This window comes from Camellia sinensis, unplaced genomic scaffold (genome assembly GCF_055761805.1).
Source record: "Camellia sinensis isolate YWXY unplaced genomic scaffold, ASM5576180v1 Unanchor14, whole genome shotgun sequence".
Classification (NCBI taxonomy): domain Eukaryota; kingdom Viridiplantae; phylum Streptophyta; class Magnoliopsida; order Ericales; family Theaceae; genus Camellia; species Camellia sinensis.
This window is the reverse complement of record NW_028129020.1, coordinates 4819716-4844580: the sequence shown is the minus strand read 5'-3', so window position 1 is coordinate 4844580 and position 24865 is coordinate 4819716. Positions and strand designations below refer to the sequence as shown.

Genomic DNA, 24865 nt, shown 5'->3' with positions numbered 1-24865 from the left:
AAAGTTTACAGAAACCACACCAAAATACACAACAAATAATCTAAAAAAACTAGAAAAATAATAAATTCATTTAATAGCTTATAACTCCCAAATAAATTACAAACTTTATAACTCTAAAAATTAAATTAAAATTTAAATGAAAGGAGTTATAGGAAATTATTACGCAATAATCATATAAATAAATATAGCTAAGTTACAAAAAATTTATAACTCCAAAATTAAATTAAGATTAATTGTCATGAGTTATATGAATTTAAATCACAATAAACATGTAAATAATTCTTGCAATTAAAATCATGCAAATTATTTTACAAATCTAGAATTTAAAACCATATTATAACATTAGAAACATGTACACCATGGTAGGAAATTAAATCCTAGACTCACAAAATTAAACTACACTGGGAAGTGTTAGCATATTAGCCGAAAGTCACTTAGCATATTATATTAGCCGAAAGTCACTAGGGTCTGTAATCATTATGTCCTCAGGGATCATCTTGTAATTGTCTTCCTTGTAAACCCTAATCTTCATTTATAAATAAGGGGTGATATCTCATGATACCCTAAGCTGGTTACTCAAGCTTCATGGTATCAGAGCTGAACCTATAGGGTTTCGGCTCACCCTCGTTGGTAGACCTTTTCACCAACGACACTCTAGGGTTCGAAGCTTACCTGGGTGGATCATCACTCAGCCGTCTTCCACAGTCGATCTCCTCAGCTCGTCTTCCTCACCTCGTCGATCTCCTCGTCTTCCTCTGTCGATCGTCACTCAGCCGTCAGCTCCTCAGCTCGGCGATCTCCTCCCGCCATTCATCGCTCGTCTTCATCGCCCTCGTCGTCCTCAGCCTCTGTCTCACTGTGGTATGATCTCCCTGTGGTATCTATAAATATATATATATATATATATATATATCCTGATATATATATATATATATATATAAACATAGCCTGATATATATATTTATATATAAATACCTGTATACATAAATCACTCAACTTTAAAAAAAAAAAAAAAGGAAGGAAAAAAAAATTTTAAAAAAAAACAAAACAAAACAAAACAAAACAAAAAATTAAAAAATAAAAAAAAATAAAAAAAATAAAAAATAGAAATCGTTTCTTAAATTTGTTATGTCTTTGTAGTGGTCATTGTGCCTATTATCTCACTACCACCTTCCGGGTTTGTGATTTCCACTAGTTTTGTTGCGGGTTTGGTAGTATTGTATCCATGACAGATTCCACTAGTGTGTCCCCTTCTTCTCAAACACCAAAGAGTGAGAGTCTCATTCTACCTACTACCATGACTGAGAACCCCAACCCTAGTCTGAAAATCACCACCTCTCTATTTAATGGTCAGAACTACCTAGCATGGTCTCAAAGTTTGACTTTGTTTTTGAAAAGCAGAGGGAAGATGGGGTATGTTGATGGCAGGATACAGGCACCTAGTACCACTGACTCAGGTTATGACCAATGGGAGATTACCAACTCCTTGATTATGAGTTGGCTTATCCATTCGATGGTTCCAGAACTTGGTGAGGGCTACTTGTCTATGGAGACTGCCCAGGACATTTGGGAGGCTGTGACTGTTACCTATTCCCGCAAAGGAAATTTTTCACAGGCATTTGAGTTGCGTCGCTCTATTGAGAGCTCACTTCAAGGGGAGCAGACTGTTCTTCAGTACTTCACTTTCCTCACCAACGGCTGGAAACGCCTTGACCACCTGGAAGACTATAAGCCCGTTTGCCCTACTGATTCTGTCGGGTACAAGAATTCATCGCACGGGAACGGGTCTTTAAATTTTTGGCCGGCCTAAATATGGAGTATGATCCAGTTAGGGGTCGAGTTCTAAGTATGGACACTCTTCCTTCACTTCAGGAGGCATTTGCCTATGTACAAAATGAGGAGAGTCGTCGGTCTGCTATGATGTCCCCTGTCTCTACTGACCGTTCCGCATTACTGTCTACTCCTCGAGATGGCCTCAGCCTGCCTCCTCCATCTGCTGCTAAGGAGTCTGTATTCTGTGATTATTGCAAGAAGCCGCGGCATACTCGTGAGACATGTTGGAAGCTTCATGGGACTCCATCTGGGGGTCGAGGTGATCGGTCTGGTTCTCGAGGAGGTCGGTCTGGCCAATCTCGAGGACGTGGTTCCTATTCCCGGGCTCATCAGTCTAGTGCCGTTGATACCCTTGATTCTAATTCTACTTCTGTTACCCAAGCTTCTGATACTGAGCTGGAGGATGCTTTGCGCCAATTGTTGGACCGCCGTTCTTCTACTGCTCTCAGTACCGCTTCCTCGTCCTTTGCCCGCTCAGGTAACTTAGCATCTTCTCCTTGTGCTTTCCTGTGTCATACATCTTTGCCTTGGATTATTGATTCTGGTGCCTCAGATCATATGTCTGGCTCCTCTGATCTTTTCTCTGCCTTTAAGCCCTCTTCAGGTCAGGACAAAGTTAGGATTGCTGATGGAACTGTTTCTTCCATTTTTGGAAAAGGTTTAGTCCAAGTCACTCCTACCATACATCTATCTTCTGTTCTCCATGTTCCCAAGTTTTCTGTTAATCTGTTATCCTTAAGTCGTCTTACCCAGGATTTGAATTGTTGTGTGACGTTTTTCCTGATCATTGTCTTTTTCAGGACCTTGTCACGGGGAGGACGATTGGCAGTGGTAGTGCAGAAAATGGTCTCTACTTCCTAGATCAACCGGACAAACTTGCTTATTCTTCCACCACGTCTTCTACTACCCCCGCTGATGTATGGTTGTGGCATCGGCGTCTTGGGCATCCCTCATTTCATTTACTTAAGCATTTATTTCCTTCTAGTTTCGCAAATCATCATGTGTCTGACTTTCTTTGTGAGTCTTGTCAACTTGGAAAACAACATAGAGCTTCTTTTGCTCCCAGTTTGAATAAAAGCTTAGTTCCTTTTTCATTAATACATTCTGATGTTTGGGGTCCCTCTCGTGTTCTGTCTGTGACAGGTCATCGCTGGTTTGTTACATTTATTGATGATTTTTCTCGTGCTACTTGGGTGTATCTCATGAAAGATAAGAGTGAGGTTTTCTCTGTGTTTTGCACTTTTCATAAGATGATTTGTACTCAGTTTGGGGCCACTATCAAAATATTTCGTTCTGATAATGGCGGGGAATATATAGATTCTGGGTTAGGACAATATTTCTCTACTCATGGCATTATCCATCAGACCTCTTGCACCAATACCCCTCAACAAAATGGGGTGGCCGAACGCAAGAATCGGCATCTTCTTGACATGGCTCGGTGCATGTGTTTTTTTATGAATGTGCCTCGACCCTATTGGGGCGACGCTGTTCTCACCGCTGCCCATCTTATTAATCGTCTCCCTACCCAGGTCTTGGACAAACAGGCTCCGCTTCACGTCCTCCTCGGTTCTCAGTCCTTGTTTTCTATTCCTCTCAAAATATTTGGTTGTGTCTGTTTTGTCCATAATCATTCTCCCTCTCGTGGTAAGTTGGACCCTCACTCCCTCAAGTGTGTTTTCCTTGGTTACTCTCCTACTCAAAAGGGGTATAAATGTTACCACCCTTCTTCTCGTAAGTGGTTTGTGTCCATGGATGTCACTTTCTTTGAGTCCCAGTCCTATTTCTTGTCCTCTCCGGTGTCACCGTCCTCATTTCCGGGGGAGCCTTGGTGTGAAATGAGTCATGTGCCTCCTATGGTAGAACCAGTTGCTCTTGCACCACCCTCTACTACTGTGCTTCCTATGGTGGAACCAGTTGTTCTTGCACCCCCCCTCTTCTACTGGAACTATAGAACCCACTGTCACCAAGAATAAGGATGGGCATATTTATGTCCGGGACATAGACAGAAAACAAGTTAATTGGATACACGGGACCATTTCTGCTACTCCACTGCCATCTCCTGCTTCTGATGAGAGTCTAGGTAACTGTGAATCTCGTGAGTCCATTGATCTTGATGTTCCTATTGCCAAGAGGAAGGGTGTGAGATCTTGTACTCAGCATCCTATCTCACAGTTTGTATCATACTCTCATTTGTCATCCTCATATAGAGCATTTGTGTCCAATATTTCCTCTGTTAGCATTCCTAACCATTTTCAGGATGCTCTTGCTACCTCTGAGTGGAAACTAGCCATGATTGAGGAAATGAAAGCACTTAGGAAGAATGGCACTTGGGAATTGACTGAGTTACCTACGGGCAAACGACCTGTGGGATGTAAATGGGTATATACTGTGAAACACAAAGCAGATGGGTCTATTGAGCGTTATAAGGCAAGAATTGTGGCAAAAGGGTTTACTCAGACATATGGCATTGATTATCAGGAGACCTTCGCACCCGTGGCTAAAATGAATTCAGTCAGAGTACTTCTCTCTCTCGCAGCTAATCTCGATTGGCCGCTTTATCAGTTTGATGTCAAGAATGCTTTTCTCCATGGTGGCCTCGAAGAAGAAGTATATATGGATATTCCTTCGGGTTTTGAGGATCATCAAACAGAAGGCAAAGTATGCAAACTTCGGAAGTCATTATATGGTCTCAAACAGTCTCCAAGGGCTTGGTTTGAGAGATTCACTCAGGCTATGTTTAAATATGGCTTCAAACAAAGTCAGGCAGATCACACATTGTTTGTGAAACATTCCTCACGCGGTAAGACTACAGCACTTATTGTTTATGTAGATGACATAGTTCTTGCAGGCAAAGATAGTGAGGAAATACCTCTGTTGAAGAAATATTTAGCCAAAGAGTTTGAAATCAAAGACTTGGGAAGCTTGAAGTATTTTCTGGGAATTGAAGTTGCTCGCTCTAAAGATGGGATATTTATCTCACAGAGAAAATATGTGCTTGACCTGTTGAAGGAAACTGGGATGCTTGGCTGCAAGGCATGTGCCACCCCACTGGAACCCAATCAGAAATTGGGGGATGATGAAGGAGGAGAAGTTGTGGATAGGGGGAGCTATCAACGATTAGTGGGTAAGCTCATTTACCTATCTCACTCCCGTCCTGATATTGCTGTTGCTGTCGGTGTAGTTAGTCAGTTTATGCATGCTCCTCATCAGATTCACTTTGAAGCTGTCATGAGAATCTTGAGGTATTTGAAGTCTGCTCCTGGTAAGGGTCTGTATTTTTCAAAGTATGATCATCTTCGTGTAGAAGCCTATACAGATGCTGACTGGGCTGGGTCAGTAACTGATAGGAGATCAACTTCAGGGTATTGCACATTTGTTGGCGGCAACCTAGTTACTTGGAGGAGTAAGAAACAGAATGTGGTTGCCAGGTCAAGTGCAGAAGCTGAGTTTAGAGCTATGGCACAAGGTGTGTGTGAACTTTTATGGATCAAATTATTGTTAAGTGATCTAGGTATTGCTCAGACGGACTCCATGAGGTTATACTGTGATAATAAGGCCGCCATCAACATCGCTCACAATCCAGTTCAACATGACAGGACAAAACATGTTGAGATTGATCGCCACTTTATTAAGGAGAAACTCACTAGTGGTACCATTTATACTCCTTTTGTCCAGTCTGGTGAACAACTTGCTGACATTCTCACCAAGGGAATTGGGAATAAACCATTTCATGACATATTAGGCAAGCTGGGCATAAGAGATATCTTCGCACCAGCTTGAGGGAGAGTGTTAGTATATTAGCCGAAAGTCACTTAGCATATTATATTAGCCGAAAGTCACTAGGGTCTGTAATCATTATGTCCTCAGGGATCATCTTGTAATTGTCTTCCTTGTAAACCCTAATCTTCATTTATAAATAAGGGGTGATATCTCATGATACCCTAAGCTGGTTACTCAAGCTTCAGGAAGCACTACTAGGACCAAACAACATAAAACAAATATTTAATTTGTTAACCAAAATTAGAACATGAGCCTTGGTTTTATATCATAAAACCAAATGGTCTTTTTGGAAAAATTAGCACCAGGTTCTCCAAACAAAACAGTAACACTTTTCCCTTAATAAAAATAAATTTGATAACATGTATTATAGAAACCACAGCAGCATGCATATCAAATTAATTTACAATCATATTCAGAGAAATCGAAGAAATATTAACCTTAATTAAAAAAATGAATCTGTGCAATAGTAGCAGATTTATGGGAACAGTGCACTACATATTTACTCACACGAACAGATGTACATAATGACAATTAGAATTTCTACACATGAACCACATGTTGTCCAATTACATATGAATTTATTTGTTTAAATTTCATGAAGAATATAATATGTTTAAAGATTATTGTATAAATTATGCAATTAAATAAAACAAATAGATTCATATTTAATCAGTTAAATTACAGAACATGAAATATGATTAACAGAAATACATATGGAACCAAAATAATGAAAGACAATGAATCAAACGGAAACCTGTGTGGTACCGCAATCTCCTTAAAATAGATTAGTCGCCTCACCGTGGGTGCTGGATGTACGTCAACTTCTGTCTCCCGGGATACAACAGTTTAGACCGGCTAACGCAGAAGCACCTTCTATTAGCTTTGGCGAACCGACAATGGCATCACTCTCTCACACAGGAAGAATAAAAATTCTAAAGGAAAACTTTGAACACTGAGGGACAGGGACTTAGCCCAAGGCACACGTAAGCCTAAACATACATCCAAAATCACAAAGAATAAATGTGACGATAGCCCAGAAATAAATAAATCAAAACTCAATCTAGTGACATGTCACAAGTATAAATAGCAAACCAACCGTAATCAATACAATCCAAACTTATGGGATATTTAATAGCCCACATATCAAAATAATTCTAAATAAATCTCAATAAAAATAAAAATAAATATGCGCAAACTTGACATAACAATCTAAAACAATATGAATGAATATCCTAGAGGTCCATGCAATTGAGTCCTCACTACACCATGAGTTTACTCTAAGTCCTTCTAACACCTGGAAATGATAAACAACTAAGTCAGCTGATAGCTCAGTGAGTAACAACATGGATAGTAAATACAATTTTGAAAACAGAGTTCAATTCCAAAATAAGATATATATCACAGAACTAGATTGGCATACAGTTTTGATAAAGATAATCTATTTCAAAAAGAAAGTTTTATAGTTTAACAGTTAAAATACTCATGTCTCTCAAGAACATGATAAATGACATTTTTCACTTAAAACAGATTACAACATGAACACCAATAATTTTCTAGGTACCAAGAATAACAAGTAACATGCCACACAGTTTTCAAGGCTATAAGCCCCATTGGATCCAATACCGAAATAAGGGTCATCCTTAGGGTGGCAACCCGGGCCTTTTCTCTAAGACGATCCAATTGAAGGTCACCTAGCCTAACCTAAGTCTTTTTCTTACAATCGTTGAGCACTAAATTCATCACGGCCCAACCCGGATCTGTTCCCTAGTGGCCAGAGTCACCACACACAGTGGAATAACTTCCCTGGACTAAAATATACAGATGGTCCCAATAATCAATACACATTAATTTCACAAAATATGGTAGTTCACCATTTTAAACATGAGACCAAAAAAATAGTTTACAGTATGTCAAGTTCACACATGTTTCAGAAATAATTTGATTCCATTGATAATATAATAATTTATCAAAACAGTTTAGTCCTGAAACAACAATTTAATTTTCCAATAGATCAGGGCAAGGGAACATTTATAAAAATATGTACATGAAACTACTCACCTGAAAATGGAACAATGTAATCCTCGAATAGAGTATAAAAGTCCAACTAGTGCCCTGAACCAAGTATTAAAACTACACGTCACTACTAATTCAACATACTAAAAGGAATAATAAACTAAGTAACTCAAAACTAAAGCGCATTAACATGGCTCAACCCAACTCACTGTTACTCTTAAATAATACATAAGTTCATGTTCTTCAAGGTCTAAAATTACCCAAGACATGGGTTCATATCGAAACTTAATTAAAAGTAATTTTAAGTTAAAACAGAGTTTTAAACAAGTTTCCCAATCTATTCGCTAACTTTGAAAATTACAAAACCCACTCCGCGCTGTTCGAAAAATTCCAAAACCCTCCAAATATCAACTAATATATCCTAAGTTTCAAACCCAATTAGTTTTACTTGATTTGCTTATCAAAATAATTATTTACAACTAATTATACCCAAATAGATTATTTTCTACAGCACTTTAAAGAAATTAATGGTTATCATAGTATACACTAGCAATAAACGCAAGGCCAAAAATGCAAAAAACTAGACTCGTAACCGGTTCTAATGGCGCTAATTTGATAATTTTTGAATTTATACCCAAAGAGAACAACACTTCTGCAATTACTGTTTTAAACCAGTTTTCTGGACAGATTTGAACGCACCAGTTAATATAGATTTCGACTCTCAAAAAATTATGGGAAAATTCAGATATGCAATTCAATATGTAATTAATCTACTATAAAAATTTTAGTTCAAAATTCATTCGTTTGATATGATTCCTCGATTTTTAAAGTTTGTGATTCTGTATAGAATTTTTAAACTAAGAATTACACCCATTCTTTACACACAACTTATTTCCTCAGGTTTCTTAATAGTGTATATATATACAAAATACATAAACCTACAACTTCTCCATCAATGAACTACATAATAGAGTAAGGATAAAGAACAAAAACAAAGAGAAGAAGAAAGACAAAGACCTACCACACACCCAAAAATCCTTCCTTGTTTGCAACCCCTTTTTTTTTCTTCTTTTCTCTCAACCTCTCTCTCCCCGTGGCTGTTGTTGCTGCTGTTATATATTGTATTAGGCAACCTAGGGTTACTTTATATATCTAAACAAAAGGCTCTAAATTATTATCTCTTTATATTATTTTATTTTCTAACTCATTAATTTAAATAAACTATAACTATTATTATAACAAAATATACTTACTAACTTGCTCTATTCTTTTCTTTTTTAAAAATAATAAATCTTGCCTCTAAATTAAATACGTTCACCATAAATTTATTTTAAGTTTAAAATTAATTAAAAGACCCTCCAATAATATTTAATTTGCACTTAAAGATTCATAATAAAATATTTGAGATTTGTAAAATTATTATTATCTAATTATTTATTTTATTTGTATATTCGGTTTCTCACATTCTCTCCCCCTAAAAGAAAAGTTTCGTCCTCGAAACTAACCTGAGTAAATCATAAAAATAGATGTGGGTACTTCTCAAGCATCTCGTCATTGCGTTCCCAAGTCACCTTTTCAACTAGATGATTACGCCACAGTACCTTAACTACTTTAATGGCCTTCGTACGCAACATTTTCTCTTTCAAATCCAAAATCTGAACAGGCATCTCCTCATAGGAAAAATCCTCTCTAATCTGAAATGGCTCATAATCTATCACATGCAACGGACTGTGCACATATTTCTTCAGCATAGACACATGAAACACATTATGCACTCCTGCCAATCTAGGGGGGTAGAGCAACATAGTACACAACCTCACCAGCCTTCTCTAATACCTCAAATTGACCAATGTATCTAGGACTCAATTTTCCTTTCTTTCCAAACCTGATGACTCCTTTCCATGGTGATACTTTCAAGAATACCATATCCCCCACATGAAACTCTAAATCTCTCCTACAATAATCAGCAAACTTTTTTTTGTCTACTCTGAGCAGTCAATAATCTCACTCTGATGGTGATAAATTTCTGTGTAGCATCCTCCACCAAATCAAGTCCCAACATTTGCCTCTCACCAACCTCATACCAACACAAAGGAAACCTACACTTCCTTCCATACAGAGCCTCATAAGGTGTTACTCCCAAACTAGAATGATAACTATTATTATACACAAACTCCATAAGCGGCAAATAATCATCCCAATTACCTCTTCACTCCAAAGCACAAGCCCTCAACATATCCTCAAGGGTTTGAATAGTCCTCTCCGATTGCCCATTTGTTTGAGGGTGATAAGCTGAACTAAAATTTAATCGAGTATCCATAGCTGACTGTAACGCACCTCAAAACTTAGACACAAAACGAGGGTCCCGATCTGACACTATTGACACAAGTGCACAATACAATCTAATAATTTCCTTCACATACAACTGTGTAAATCGAGATAGAGAATAGTTCACCCGTATTGCAATAAAATGTGCTGACTTAGTTAATCTATCAACAACTACCCAAACTGCATCATGATTACTACTAGTGCGAGGTAATCCGCACACGAAGTCCATGGTAACATGATCCCACTTCCACTCTAGTATAGGTAAGGGTTGTAGTTTCCCCGTGGGTTTCTGATGTTCTACTTTAACCTGTTGACACACCAAACACTAAGCCACAAATTCTGCAATATCTCACTTCATACCATTCCACCAAAAATGTTCATAAAGATCCCGATACATCTTAGTGCTTCCAGAATGAATGCTGTAACTAGAACTACGTGCCTCCATCATAATCTCTTTCCTTAAATCACCACCAATAGGAACACAAATTTGGCTACGAAATCTAAGCAACCCATCATCACTAACCACAAAGTCTACATGCTTACCCTCTGTCATCTCTCCTTTAACAGGCTCATACCAGGGGTCAATCTCTTGAGCTAAACAAATCCGTTCTCTCAAGGTCGGCTGAACTTTCAATTGACTACAATAAGCCCTATCACCAGGCGTAACAACCTCAAGCCTCAAACATCTCATGTCTTCCACCAAACAACTCTCAATAAACAAAGCAGCTACATCTCCAACTACGACCTTCCTACTCAAGGCATCTGCCACCACATTTACCTTCCCCGGATGATACAAAATATTCACATCGTAATATTTTAGCAACTCAAGCCATCTTCTTTGCCTCAAATTTAGTTCCTTCTGTGTGAAAATATACTTCAAACTCTTATGATTAGTGTAAATCTCACATGACTCTCCACACAAATAATGTCGCCAGATTTTAAGAGCAAAAATCACTGTTGCTAACTCCAAGTCATGCGTAGGATAATTTCTCTCATGTACTTTTAACTGTCGTGACGCATAAACAATCACCTTCTCATGCTGCATGAGCACACATCCTAACCTTGTCGTGAAGCATCACTATAAATTACAAAACCACCTCCATTTATCGGTAAAGCAAGGATTGTAGCTGATGTCAATCTCTGTTTAAACTTTTGGAAGCTATGCTCACAATCATCATTCCACTCAAACTTTACCCCTTTCCTGGTGAGATTGGTAAGTGGCAAAGCAATATGGGAGAATCCTTCCATAAACCATCTGTTAACCAGCAAGCCCTAGAAAACTATGTACCTCTGTCACAGAAGTAGGTCGTGGCCAATCAACAATTGCTGCCACCTTTGTGCTATCCACACATACCCTATCTTTACTCACCATATGACCCAAAAAGGATACACTGCTCAACCAAAATTCACACTTCTTAAATTTTGCATACAGTCTCTTCTCCCTAAGGATCTGCAGTACTACCCTCAAATGCTGCTCATGCTTCTCCTTACTCCTCGAATAAATTAGGACGTCATCAATAAATACTACCACAAATTTATCCAGTTGGGGTTTAAATACTCTGTTCATCAAATCCACGAATGTGGCTGGTGCATTTGTGAGACCAAAAGGCACCACCAAGAACTCATAATGCTCATAACGGGTTCTAAAAACGATCTTAGGAACATCTTCATCCCTGACATTCAACTGGTGATAGCTTGACCTCAAATCAATTTTAGAGAATACTTAAGCTCCCTACAACTGGTCAAATAGATCATCAATTCGTGGCAAATGATACCTATTCTTCACTGTGACTTTGTTCAATTCCCTATAATCAATACACAATCTCATAGATCCATTATTTTTTTTTACAAACAACACAGGTGCTCCCTAAGGTGAAACACTAGGCCTGATAAAACCTTTGTCTAACAACTTCTGTTACTGAGTTTGTAACTCCCTCAACTCCAATGGTGCCATTCTATAGGGCGCTTTAGAAATAAGTGTTGTATTGGGGACCAAGTCAATGGAAAATTCTACATCACGGTCTAAAGGAAGACCAGGTAGATCCTCTGGAAAACCATCAACAAATTCCCTCACTACAGGCAACTCATCTAACTTCTGCCCTCGTTATTCAGTATTCACCACACAAGCTAAATAGTCATGACACCCTTTTCTCAACATTTGGTTAGCCTGAAGGGAAGAAATAAAACAAATAGAAGACCTTTTCCCATCTCCCTGAAAGAAAAACTCATGTTGCCTCGGCATAGCAAAAACTACCTTCTTTCTAAAATAATCAATAGAGGCATGATACTTCGTCAACCAATCCATTCCCAAAATCACATCAAAATCCTTCATCTCTAAAGAAATCAAATCTACTAGAAAAATTCTACCATGCAACTCTATGTCACAAGATCTACAAACATCCTCTAACATTATTGTTTCTCCTAATGGAGTAGACACAGTAATACAAACATCAAAAGGCTTACAAGGAATAGAAAATCCAAATAGATATCTAGGTACTAACTCTTAACCTTCAAAATTAAATCAAGAAAGATTCAACACAAGTTTAAACAAAACTAACTAAACCAAACATTACTAAGGACTATAGGGACTTGGGCCTCGTCTAACTGATGAAATGCAAGACATGTAACTCGATAAACTTTCTGGTGTAGAAGAATGAAGGAGAGGGTCTCCTTTTATATGTGGAGGGAGAGAGGAAAAGGCTCCTACAACAAATGCAGGTTTTAATTTTGCAAAACTCCCAAGACATAAATTGCAAAATTGATGGCTTTAATCCGTCATATATACAAAGGAGTTACTAGGTTTTATACACATGTGTATTGTGTATAATCCTGCAACCACCTTTCCCAACACCTTTTTTATGAAACCAACTTAATGAGTCAATTTCTCATTCAAATCTTAATGATTTTTTGTCATTCTTTTTGTGATGTAAAGATCTTGTTACAAAGAATCTAAATCCATTTAATCCCACCTCAACCAATGGTTGGGACCTACTTTAATTTCACATTAAAGTCACCATAAAACCATTTTTTCCAACACTTTTATACCAAGTCGGCTTCTTATACACTGCCTTAACCGCTTTTGAGATTTTTCATCATCTTAAATCTTTTCATCGTGGGGCGAAAGGGTATGTGGCTCTCAAACTTGATATGAGTCGTATTGAATGGTCATTTGTCCAGGGAGTGATGCATCGAATTGGTTTTGATTAGCGTTTCATCTCTCTCATAATGAGTTGTATGACCTCGGCTAGTTATTCTGTCCTTATTAATTGTGTGCCTTAACAACAATTTCGTCCTTCACGAGGTTTGCGCCAAGGAGATCCGATTTCGTACTTTAATCACCATCAGAAGCTAAAGTTGAAGAGAAAAAACACCCACAATAACATGAGAAGAGGTTTGAGAGAAAATGGAATTATTGTAGGTGTTGAAAATCAAAAATAAAAGTTAAAAATTAGAGAAGAAACTCTCAAACCCCTTTTCCTAGGCATAAAAAATTCAGATTTACACTTTGAAAATGTTTTGGGAGCTCGCTGGAGACACATCAAAAAGTTACCGGATGAGTGCCATAAATTGCCTAAAGAGAGGCTCTCCAGTGTCATCTCCGGGTCTAATTATGGTCTTAAGATTATTTGTATGTTTTTCATATGGTCTTTCCATATTTCTTAAAATTTATTTGTCGATTTTTTTTTTGTAAAATAAAATAAAAAATTCCTTTTATATATATATATATATATATATATATATATATTAATGACAAAACCAAGAAACAACAATAAAAATGTTCGTAGGATGTAATTACATTTTGTATTACTTCCCCATATAGTTTAATTTCAATACTTCATTTTAAAATAAATAAAAAATTATCAAAATTTTCAATTTATTGAAAAAAAATATTAATTAGAAGAACATTCGAAAAATATAATCAATTTTTTTGAATACTTATCATTAAGTTAGTTAAATTTGATTAAAAAAAATAAAAGAAAAGTTAAGGGTGCCTCTATTTACACATCATGTTTGGTCTGAAGATACATCATTAATTAATTATTTTTTATTACAATAATGACCTTACTTAAAATGATCACAACTACACCTTAGTTGAACACACATCCAAACCCTAACCCTAGCCATCACTGCTGGAAAGAACATAGCAAATGCTACAAAGATTGACCAATATTAAAAAAATATTCACAACTATATATTTGAAACACAAAATTTAATCTTTTAGCTTTTTTTTTGTGTGTGGAATGATCTAAATTTCAAACGCGGCGATACAATCAAAGACCCAATTCGAATCATATGTGATTATACAACTTACATATATATAGTACTTCAAATATAAATCTGTCGAGAAAGAAACGAATAGATAGGAAGAACAGGGCAAACAATGGAAGAACTACGAAATCTTCATATTCTTTGTACGATTCTTGTTGCCAATCAATGGATTGAATGAATTGAGATAGACCCATTAGATTTTTCTGAGTAACCAAACAAATATGTGTAGAAAAATCAGAGCTTGTGGATTGAATATGGAAGCAGAGACATCTGTTTTCTCTCTTTCTCTCTCTCTCTCTCTAGCTTCAGGACAGTGGTCAGTGTGGAAGAAAGTCTTCGTGGGCTCAGAGGGAAAGGACAGCTCTGGCAAAAATTATGTCTAACAGTAAGTTTTTTTTTTTTTTTTTTTTTTTTTTTTTGAATTTGAGGTGTGTAAGTGATGTGGGACTAAAGGCAAAAATGGAACGTTGTGGTATGTGTTGAAAAAAATTATGTTTTTTCAAATTGTTAAAGGTGTAAACTGAGTAGTGGTGTGTCTTGAGACCTAATGTGGTGTGTAAATAGAGGCACTCAAAAGTTAAGGGTCAACACTCAAGGGGAAATTACCAATAAGTCGTATTTTTTAGACTTATTACCATTAAGTCATTTTGATAAATTTATCAGTCTCTTGTTTTTATAAATAAATTTATAGTGATAAATTTATTAGTCTTTTATTTTTATAGTGATAAATTTATCAGTTAGGACCTGTAGGTAAATAAGTCTAATTAATAGGACTGATTGGTAAGCACCCATAAACTCTAGGAGTTAGACTTAATTCTGATCAAGTTCTATTGAAAATAAATTATAATAAAATTGTCGCTGAAAATAATTTTTTGTGACGATTTTTTGTAACGATTTTCATAAATTTTCGCTAAAATTTATAATTAGTGACTTTTTCTGTGATGAATTTTTTAAATTGTTGTTGAAAATTAAAAATTAATGACATTTTTTTGTGACAGTAATTTTTTGAAATTGTCGCTAAAACTTATAATTAGTGATATTTTTTATGATAAATTTTTTAAACGGTCATTAAAAATTAATAATTAATAATATTTTTTTTATAATAATCAAAAATAAATATCATTAATTATAAAAAAAAATCTATTAAATAATAAATTTATCTATTAAGACTCAAAATTAATTAATGTATTGAAAATGCTCTCTCATAATAGAATACTATCACTGGGAAAAGAGTCCAGCAGATCTAGAACTCCAACCATCCTCCAATCCAATCTCACCTTTTTTAAGCATTCAGTCCAAATCGTCAAACCCCCCCAACCCACTTAATTCAACCAAACAATTTCAACAGATCTCTCTCTTTCGTTCTCTTTCGTTCTCTCTCTCTCTCTCTCTCTCTCTCTCTCCCTCTAGATTCGATGAGATGGGCAAGGCCTCTGTACTCATCTACATCGCAGTGGCTGTGCTCCTCCTCCTCCTCGTCTCCCATTCTCCCAAGAAACCCTCCCACCACCGCTACCGCCGCCTCAAGCTCCGTTCCAACTTCTCCCCCGACAAGCACTCCAGTCACCACCACCACGAGCCCGTCCCATTCGACCCCTTAGTCGCCGACATCGAGCGCAAGAGAGAGGACAAGCAATGGGAGAAGAAGATGTACTTTGAGCAAGCCCACAAGGAGTTGGAAGAAGCCCCTGCCGCCGAATCTCAGCCCGAGTGGGAGGACTTCATGAACGCCGAGGATTACTTGAACGATGAGGACAAGTTCAATGTCACTGGTCGCTTGGTCTTGCTTTTCCCCAAAATCGATGTCGACCCGGCTGATGGGTATGCCACTGAGAGCGAGCTCACGGACTGGATTTTGAAGAATTCGGAGAGGGAAGTCATGCACCGGACCCAGAGGGAGATGGAGCTTCATGACAAGAATCGTGACGGCTTTGTTTCCTTCTCCGAGTACGAGCCCCCCAGTTGGGTTCGCAATGCAGGTTTGCTTTTTTTCTCATCTTCTGATTTTGTTACTGAATTTTGTTCTCTGTTGTTGATGTACTTGTTCAAGAAAGATTGATTGATTGATTGATTAAATATGTTATGTGATGATGATTTGACTATAATGTTATTTGTTTCTTTTAGCACAAGCAATCAACTAGGTTATATACGTACCCACCACCCTCTCCCCACAGAGACCGACTACAACCATAACACAAGCAAAATTCCACCATAGCTTTAGGAGCTAGTGTTTTCATTCGTCAATCAAATTCCATTCGTTGGCTGCTTAAACCAACCAAAACCATAAAAGGTTAAGACCTCCCTGCTACTAGATCCAATCATATTGCTCTTGATAGAAGAGCCCTCATATAGCTCAAGGTTGTCACAAAATATCCAAAACCCAGGCACCACTGAAGAAGCAAGATGACAAGCCCAAGACTAGGACCTATAAGCCCTCCTCACTCCAGTCATAAAGGTCCAAACAAGAGAAGATCAAAATCAACCAAATCCAAAAAGATAAAACCTTAATGCATAAGGGAAGAACCCAGACCCAAAACAACTCCCCAAAGAATATTCGGTAAAGAGAAGTGGAGGTGCAAGGACACTGATATAGTCTCCCAGTAAGAAACCAAGCCATCAAATAGAAGCTTATAGAAGCTCAAAACTTCATGTTTCATTACAAATAATAGTAGATTAAGGAGAAATTCAAACAAGCAAATCAAAAAAATATTTACCCATCCAAACAAAATGTACCGTACCATCTGTATATCCAAACAAGAATCTGGGAAGGGATAGGAAGATTAATGACTCAACAATGTTAAGTAGAATCTGGAAGCACCCAAACTGATACCTTAGTTCTCACAATGAAGCTCAACACAAGAAAATAGAGGACACCAGCTAGAACCTCACCCACCACATCTAAAACAAATCTTAAAGTAAGAGAAAGGGCAGGCCATGAGATATTTATCAAAAAAAAAAGGGGGGGGGGGGGGGGGGGGGGGGGGCATGAGAAGAGAAAATAGGCACAAACAAGGGAGAGGAGGCCAAATATTGACCAATTGAAGAGTAGGGGAAGGGGCAAAATAAGTGTTCTCTATGGTAGATGATATACATGAACAACAACCACATTCTTCATGACAACCATGAAGAAGCTCTAGAGAGAAGCTCTCAATCTAGAGAGACAAATCCCTATGCTCTTTTTTTTTATCTTTTGACTACAATACAGTGGCATTCTTGGGTATGGGTGTTGCACTTATATTCCACACCGTTACCCTTACCATATCAAGTGGACAACGTACTAATGAATTTAATGAATGCATTCTATAGATTTTGGCCTTGTTTGATTGGAATTTAAATCTTCTTTTATATGAAATATATTTCAATTGTGCTAATTTAGTTGTTGGTGTGTGCACCTGAATTTGGTCCCCTCGACTAAAAATATGTCATTAGCAAATAACATGTACCAAAGGACCTATTCCTAGTTCCAAAGTATGCCCAATTAGTTCATTCATATCCACTGCAAAAAAGATGGGGTAAAAGTGGGTGCTTGATGTAAGCCTACTGCAATAGGTGCTGGGATATAAATAATTCAACATTGAAGTTCTTGGTTAGATGCCATAATAACTTATACGACTGTAATTTTGTTCCATGCCATACCTTTTGTAGTCTGACCTTGTATTGGTATCTGATATTGGCTGCTAGATAATACTTCATTTGGGTATGAAATGGGTTGGTGGAAAGAGGAACATTTCAATGCATCAGATGCAGATGGTGATGGTCTCCTGAATATAACAGAGTTCAATGAGTAAGCTTGAACTTATTCAATTAGCCGAAGTAGTTTTTTTTCCCCTTTCTTTTCTGGTTTTTTGTTTTTCTTTCGCTTTTTTCAAGTTGAAGTTGGTTCTTTCTCTAATTTATTTTGTTGATGGACTCCAGCTTTCAGCATCCGGCTGACAGTAAGAACCCAAAGCTACTTCAATGGTTGTGCCAGGAGGAGATAAGGTACTGTGGTGTGGTGTCATCAATCTATATTCTTAAGATTTCGTACAACTCTCTTCTATACATTTTTGTTGTTTTGATCCTCCTAGATCTAATATACATTTGATAATTGCATTCCATTTTTCTTTCCTTTGGGTACATCTTGGTTACACACCAGGTACTTATATGGGTATGGCAAAGTATAAATGCAATTTTAAAAAAAAATATAAGGTACTAGAATAAATATATATTGTGTCAAGTTTTAAATAAAACAAGTGAAGGTTATCTCTACAAATTTTCAAGTTGTATTCAGAGATGAAGTTGAATGAAGTGAAAATTATTAGCTTCATATGACTTTCTTTTATACTTAGCTTTCTTTTAGAATGAAACATTGGTTTGCAGATTAGCTGATGTAATGACATTAAACTAACTTAATGGATCTTGTTTTTGCCTTTGAACTCTCGGTTTTAGATTTGATTTTTTACTAATTTTGACATTAAACTCTAGTTTGTACCTTGTTTTTAACTATTTTTTGCATTTAATTTTCTAAATTTTATATATCATGCACTACTACAAATTACAATATGGACATACCTGTATCTTATTTTTTTATATGTTTTTTCATATTAGCGTACTTATACTAGCATTTGTACCTGTATTCATGCTTCGCAGGTTACTGTTCACAATACCCAGAATAACCCCCCCCCCCCTCCAAAAAAAAAAAAAAAAAAAAAAAAACAGCCCCTTAAGACCTTGTGTTTCCATTCTCCAAGTCCTACCCTTTTTGTTGCACCTTTTGAAACCCTAGAATTCCTGTATTATACCACCCGTCCAACCTTAGAAAAAACAATTAAATCAGCCTCAAACTCTAGTTTCAACTGCTAACTAATACTAAGCCATGGGTTGCAACTTCAATGCTTATTTTCATACTAAAACACTTTAAAACTCAAGGGCAAGTTTTGTCCAATTGAGGAAGAATGATGCAAAACAAACCGTAAAAAAATTAAGAGAAGGAAAAGTTAATAGAGGCAACAATGGTTGGAAATTGCTTGGTTTCAAACCAAATTCACTTAGAAATTAGAATCAATTGGAAACATGTATCATAAAGTTTTTAGACTTAATAGAGTCTTATATTGTGATTAGTTACGCTTAGGTATTAATCTAGTTAGTTTTTTATATAATTTATTCAGTTTTATAGCTATAGGGGTCATCCTTGAGTAGTCATATGGGTCAAGTTACGTAATTGGGCTTTTATTTATGGGTCTTATTGGGTCTTATATAGGTTTAGAAGTCAAATGTCTAGTTTCCTATTTAGGAATCCTAGTCCTAGTTGGTGTAGGAAGTGTACAAAGTCTATATGAAGCAATAAAATGCTCTAATTTAATGGAGAAAGTGTTTTACAGAATTTTTTGAAGTTGTTCTATGGATCGTTTGATGCAATTTTATATGTGTGTGTGATACCTATGGAATTTAGGTCCAATGCCTAGAGTTCTTCTTTTTTTAATTTTTCTATAATTTGTCTCATCACCTATCTAATTATGTGAAGTATTTTGCTTCTATGTAGTAAAAGAGGAAAACATATTAATCACCTTTCCAATGTTTTGTTTTGTTTATCTAAAACAATGCCTGAATCACCTTTGCATTGAGTTAGTTAAATAAAACCACAAGGCATCTCATCATCACAGAAGTGTTCTGCTTCCAAGGATGATTTGACCTTCCATGGTACTTTTCTTTCCTAATTAGATTTATGGAGTGCTTTCATTTGTGTTTTACTTGGTAAATTTTTGCTGAGCATGAGCAAATTCATTTTGAAGAAAAAATAAATAATAAGTAAAAAGAATTCTTCAATGCTAGTTTGAACAGAGGGAGTGATTTAAAGACCTCTTGCATTTTTTGAGGCCAACTAGGATTCTCTTAATTTAGAACATCTAGGTATCAAAAGGCAGGAATGATTTAGTTGACTCACAATCTTCTCTCTTGCATGTTTACATTATTTTGAGGGAGCAAACTGATTAGATTCAACATTATTTGACTTGGGATAAAAATTTAGGAGATTATTATACATAGTTCGTTTATTGACTTCCTATATGGCCTTTAGCTAGTTAATTGCTAGTTCCACCTATTCTTATCGTAAATTAGTGCACTTCATACTTGAGATGTAAGTTGGACTTTGCTGGCTGATCCATTTGCTTTCTTTTCTTCAGGGAAAGAGATTCTGACAAAGATGGGAAAGTTAGTTTCAAGGAATTTTTTCATGGGCTGTTTGACTTTGTAAGAAACTATGATGAAGAGAGTCACAATCCTTCGCATGAGTCTGATGATTCAACGGAGGCCCCAGCTCGAAAGTTGTTTGCTGAGCTTGACAAAGATGGTGATGGGTAATTATCAGGATATCTTTTTCTTTTACAAATATGAAAACTTGCTTCTGTGATTCTTGACTGTTTCTCTTTAATTTATTTTCCATTGGATATTTTTAGGTTTTGCTTGATTTAAATTACTTGAACTTCCGTCTTGCCTTGTAGATACTTGTCAGATGTTGAGCTGCTACCAGTCATTGGTAAGCTTCATCCATCAGAACGTTACTACGCAAAGCAACAGGCAGATTACATCATCTCACAGGTATTCCTTCTACTGAAGAAGGCATTAGTTTTGTATTGATAATTAACAAAATTAACTTGTGTGTATGCTTTTGCCATTTGGAGTTGCAAAATGGTTCTCGTAAACATGGATCTAGTATGCTGGTTGGTGTGGATAACATGAACCATACTTTTAATCACTTATGATGAATGAATAAATCTTGACTGCTTTTGATGGGGCTATTTCATGGTCTTGTTCTGCCTGATCCGCTGTAAAATTATCAATGTTAGTTTTACTTAATTCGTGTACCTTAAAGCTCTCTCAAAATCAAGGTGATCCACTGATATCATGGTTGTCCAACTTCAGTGATTATCACAAATCTAGGAACAGAATATGTTGCATTTTTTGGTTTCGTTTGGTTGATTTACAAAACGTGACGAAGGTGGTGGTTGGATCACCTCCTTTTCAGGGAGAGCTAATTGCTTGTTGGGTATTTTGGTTTGACACTGCTTCACACCCAAAAAGAAGGGAATGAGGAATTTTTAGTTTGACAGAATCTTATATTGCATTTTTTATGCAATTATTTGATGGCTGGTAAAAATTTTCAATTACGAGTTACTTATGAATCTTTAAATACGTCACGTGAGTACAAAAATGCTACCTTTAGGTGCTTTTAATCAGGCCTGTTGTTTCGCCTCAGATTGAGATCTTATGTATTTATTTTAGTGGATTCCGTATAGATTGTCAACTTGCTGCTAATGGCAATGTACAAATGGTATTTGGCTGATGATGAAAATCTAGCTTTTTCAGTAAAATCCTACCCCTTGGCAGATAGATGTCATGGGTGATTATTATCTTTTGTTTGTAAGTTTGAAAACTTGGGTGTTACCTGAGGGCTGAGGTTGCTTTCTTCCCTTAGTTGAGTGTTTCAACGAGATCTTGGCTAGAGAATTACCTCGCCTCCTCATGGTGGCCTACTCCGAACAGGTATATTTAGTGTAAGAAGGCAGCTGATTGGATGAATCTTTTTCGTAACTTTACTCTTCACGTACAGCTGGCCTATTTTTTATGGTTGAGGTTAATATAGATTGGGAAATGGCATATGCCATATGGTCTTTCCTAGAATAGCTAGATTATTCTTGCATATTGCTTGCTCTAGGATCTTGGGTGGAAGAGTAGTTCTTTGCTATTTGATTGCCTTATTGCCCATTTCTGTAACCACACTTGATGTTCTGCAAGAAACAAGAGAAGATAAGGGATGTAGAGGTTAAGGAGACTTAAACTCTGATATTCTGAAATCTTATGAGCAAGCAAAAGATCACTCACAGAAAGTTTCTAACTAAGAATCTTGAACGATTATCAGTTTGGAGCCTGTCTGAATGTGCCTCTTTTCCCTGTTTCGCTTGCTTGTCTAATCAGATTTAATCTATATTTGCTTCTTCAGATGTGATGTCAAATTATAGAATATTTTTGACAGTGACGGGTGGAGATTTGTTTCGTAGAAACAGATGTTTCTCAACTTCTAGTGTGATAGTAAATAGTGATTAAGCCATCTGCCGGTCTGATGGGTGTCAGCCCCTCCAAGGTATCATTGTAATCCATAAGATCCTAATTAAAGAGCAGATACAAAGAAATATGTTGGGAACTTGCTATTTTGAGGCTGGATCTGCTTGCAACCTTTAGGAATCCAGTTTTTACATTGAATGAAGCTGTGTGATTCTTTTTATCAGGAAGCTGTGGTGCTGGTTTAATTTTATTTGCCTTTTGCTAAGTTTTAGGAGCCAAGGATATTTATGGTATCCTTTGTTTGGAAATCCTTTCCAGATCAACTATCTCCTAAACAAGTCTGCATTGAAGATGTTTTCATGGTAGATATCACTATCATAACCTGATCTTCCCCTGTTATTCTTATTCTTTTGGTTGCTTTATGTTAAAATCAACCTAGGCCCAAGGGCATACACATCAGCTCTCCAGTGGATTTATCCATTTCGTTCCCTAGGAGGCTTGAGCTTTATTTGATGTAGTTGTTCAAGACTATTGGGAAGGGGCAGGATGAGCGTAGAAAAGGCTTTAAAACATTGTATTACTTATCTTTATACAGTTACACTTGTTATGGGAAATAGCATGCTCGTTTTATTTATGTGATCCTGACCAATTAGAAAACCTAACTAATAAAAGAAATTAAAGTTAAAAAAATGACAAAACGTGCTTATATCATACACTAGTATGCTTTACTCAAGAAAACTGAAAAACCTTATTTAAAAATGTGTAAATAGGAACGCTCAATGCAACCTGTTGCACTTCTTCATACCATTTGTGCCATCTAGGAATAAAGAAATGCCCTCAATGGCATGCTACTTTTCCAACATTTGTTTATTTTTCCATCTCTTGTCAATGTTGGATGCTGTCACTGTTCAGCCACATGGGATTAAGGAGATCATATAATTTCAATGACATTTCATTTAGCTGCAGTTCTGGATTGGCATGGACTCATTGCTGCTTTTTCATTATACCAACATAATGTTATCAAATCTGTTCTAAAGACATTCTTTATATTGGTAGGAAATGAATGTGTGCCTTACCGGACTAATTCAAAATTCATTTTACATTTCTACAGGCGGATGCAGATAAAGATGGTCGTCTAACCTTGAGAGAGATGATTGATAGTCCATATGTATTTTATAGTGCTATATTCAATGAAGACGACGAAAGCGACTATGAGTACCATGATGAGTTCCGTTAGTTTCAAGTTAGGTGAGTTTACACAAACACATGCAAAGACATACGTATGCTTTTCTGTCCATTTAATGATGTTTGAGGGTTTTGTTTCCAGATTTGCAGGATACTAGGAAGCACAATAAATGAAAATATTTCCAAAACACTTGTATGGTATGTAAAATTATTAGGTATGTTATCAAGGCCGAACTCTGGTGAGTTAAATCTCTGTTGTTTTACATCTCACATTTCATGGTTATATCTGATGATTGCTACCATCCAGTTCTCATTATATGCTCTACACATTTTGCAGATTGCGAAACGTGGCAATACTTGAGATTTCAGTTTGCACTTTTTTCTTTGCCCAAACTTTTAAAACAATTCATATTCGAGTTTCGAAAACTGTCTCTAAAATTACGGTTATAATAACTATATGGTAGGAGTCGTCCCTGTGTCCAGTACCGTGGAAGTTTTGATAGACTGGTAATTGTTTTTTTTGTTTTTGTTTTTGTTTTTGTTTTTTCCATTCTTTTATTTGAACACGCAGATTTTGTACAGACTAAATGGTTGTTGCTCTGTATCTTAATTTGGCTTACTTTGACAGGGTGAAACTACAGAGATCCATTATCTGTGCTATTATGTTTTATATAAAATGCGCTAGATTATCCGTTGTGCCACAGTTTTCTAATTCTAAAATTCTGTTAGAAACGGCTGGGTTTTTTATTCACGACTTATGTAGTGCTTCAGCTTTTCATTAACTTTTTCGGTTTTTGAAATTTTAAACCCTAATCAACGGCTTCAGTTATTTTATAGTGAACAACAAATTTTTTTTGGTTAGCACGGGATTGGCGTGTGCACACCCTCTCTCTTTCAGATAATATAATGAAAAATTCAAGATTCTAACAGAAAAAATGAGAGTGATTGGTAAAAGTAGGTGGAGATTGGTTAATAAATGGTAACACGTTTCTTCTCAGCAAATATTTCTACAAAAATGGGAAAATTCTGTGCTTTCTACCTGAAAAAATCCAGCATGCATCTATTAGTCTTGTATTGAAATGTTCATCTTGGGTGTTTGTTGGGTAATTTTATTTTTACACATCAATTTTTTTCAATTCACACACTTAGTGAAATTTTTTTTCTATAATTTTATTTTAAAATAAAAATACCATAATAATCTTTTCTTGTTTTACTCAAATTCTAATTTTAAAATATCACAATGATCATTCATCGCCAGTGTCATTTCTCTCATCTGCCATCTTTCCTGTCACAATTTTTCTTTTTTGGCTTGGGACAACCTTCCGCCACGAACCACTCATTCTTACAAGTCTCCTGCCATGAACCATCCACGAATGGAAGGGAATGATGAGCCTAGAGTGACAGTGATGGTGGCAAT

General features: G+C 36.4%; 1 protein-coding gene across 8 annotated transcripts; it reads left to right on the top strand.

Annotated features, from left to right (window-relative positions):
- Positions 1-15417: 15417 nt before the first annotated feature.
- Positions 15418-24151, top strand: LOC114275082 (uncharacterized). 8 transcript variants are annotated; one of them, XM_082911903.1, is made up of 9 exons: positions 15450-16202; positions 17905-18007; positions 18139-18204; positions 20385-20558; positions 20703-20799; positions 23375-23511; positions 23591-23663; positions 23786-23955; positions 24077-24151. In XM_082911903.1, exons 1-6 carry the CDS (start codon positions 15644-15646, stop codon positions 23498-23500), a joined length of 1125 nt encoding a protein of 374 aa, XP_082768029.1. In that variant the 5' UTR covers positions 15450-15643; the 3' UTR covers positions 23501-23511; positions 23591-23663; positions 23786-23955; positions 24077-24151. The 8 variants fall into 8 exon arrangements, with proteins under 8 accessions (XP_028072869.2, XP_082768030.1, XP_082768032.1 ...); XM_082911905.1 differs by having other exon boundaries at positions 23591-23687; XM_082911908.1 differs by having other exon boundaries at positions 15453-16202; positions 23375-23506.
- The last annotated feature ends 714 nt before the right edge of the window (positions 24152-24865 follow it).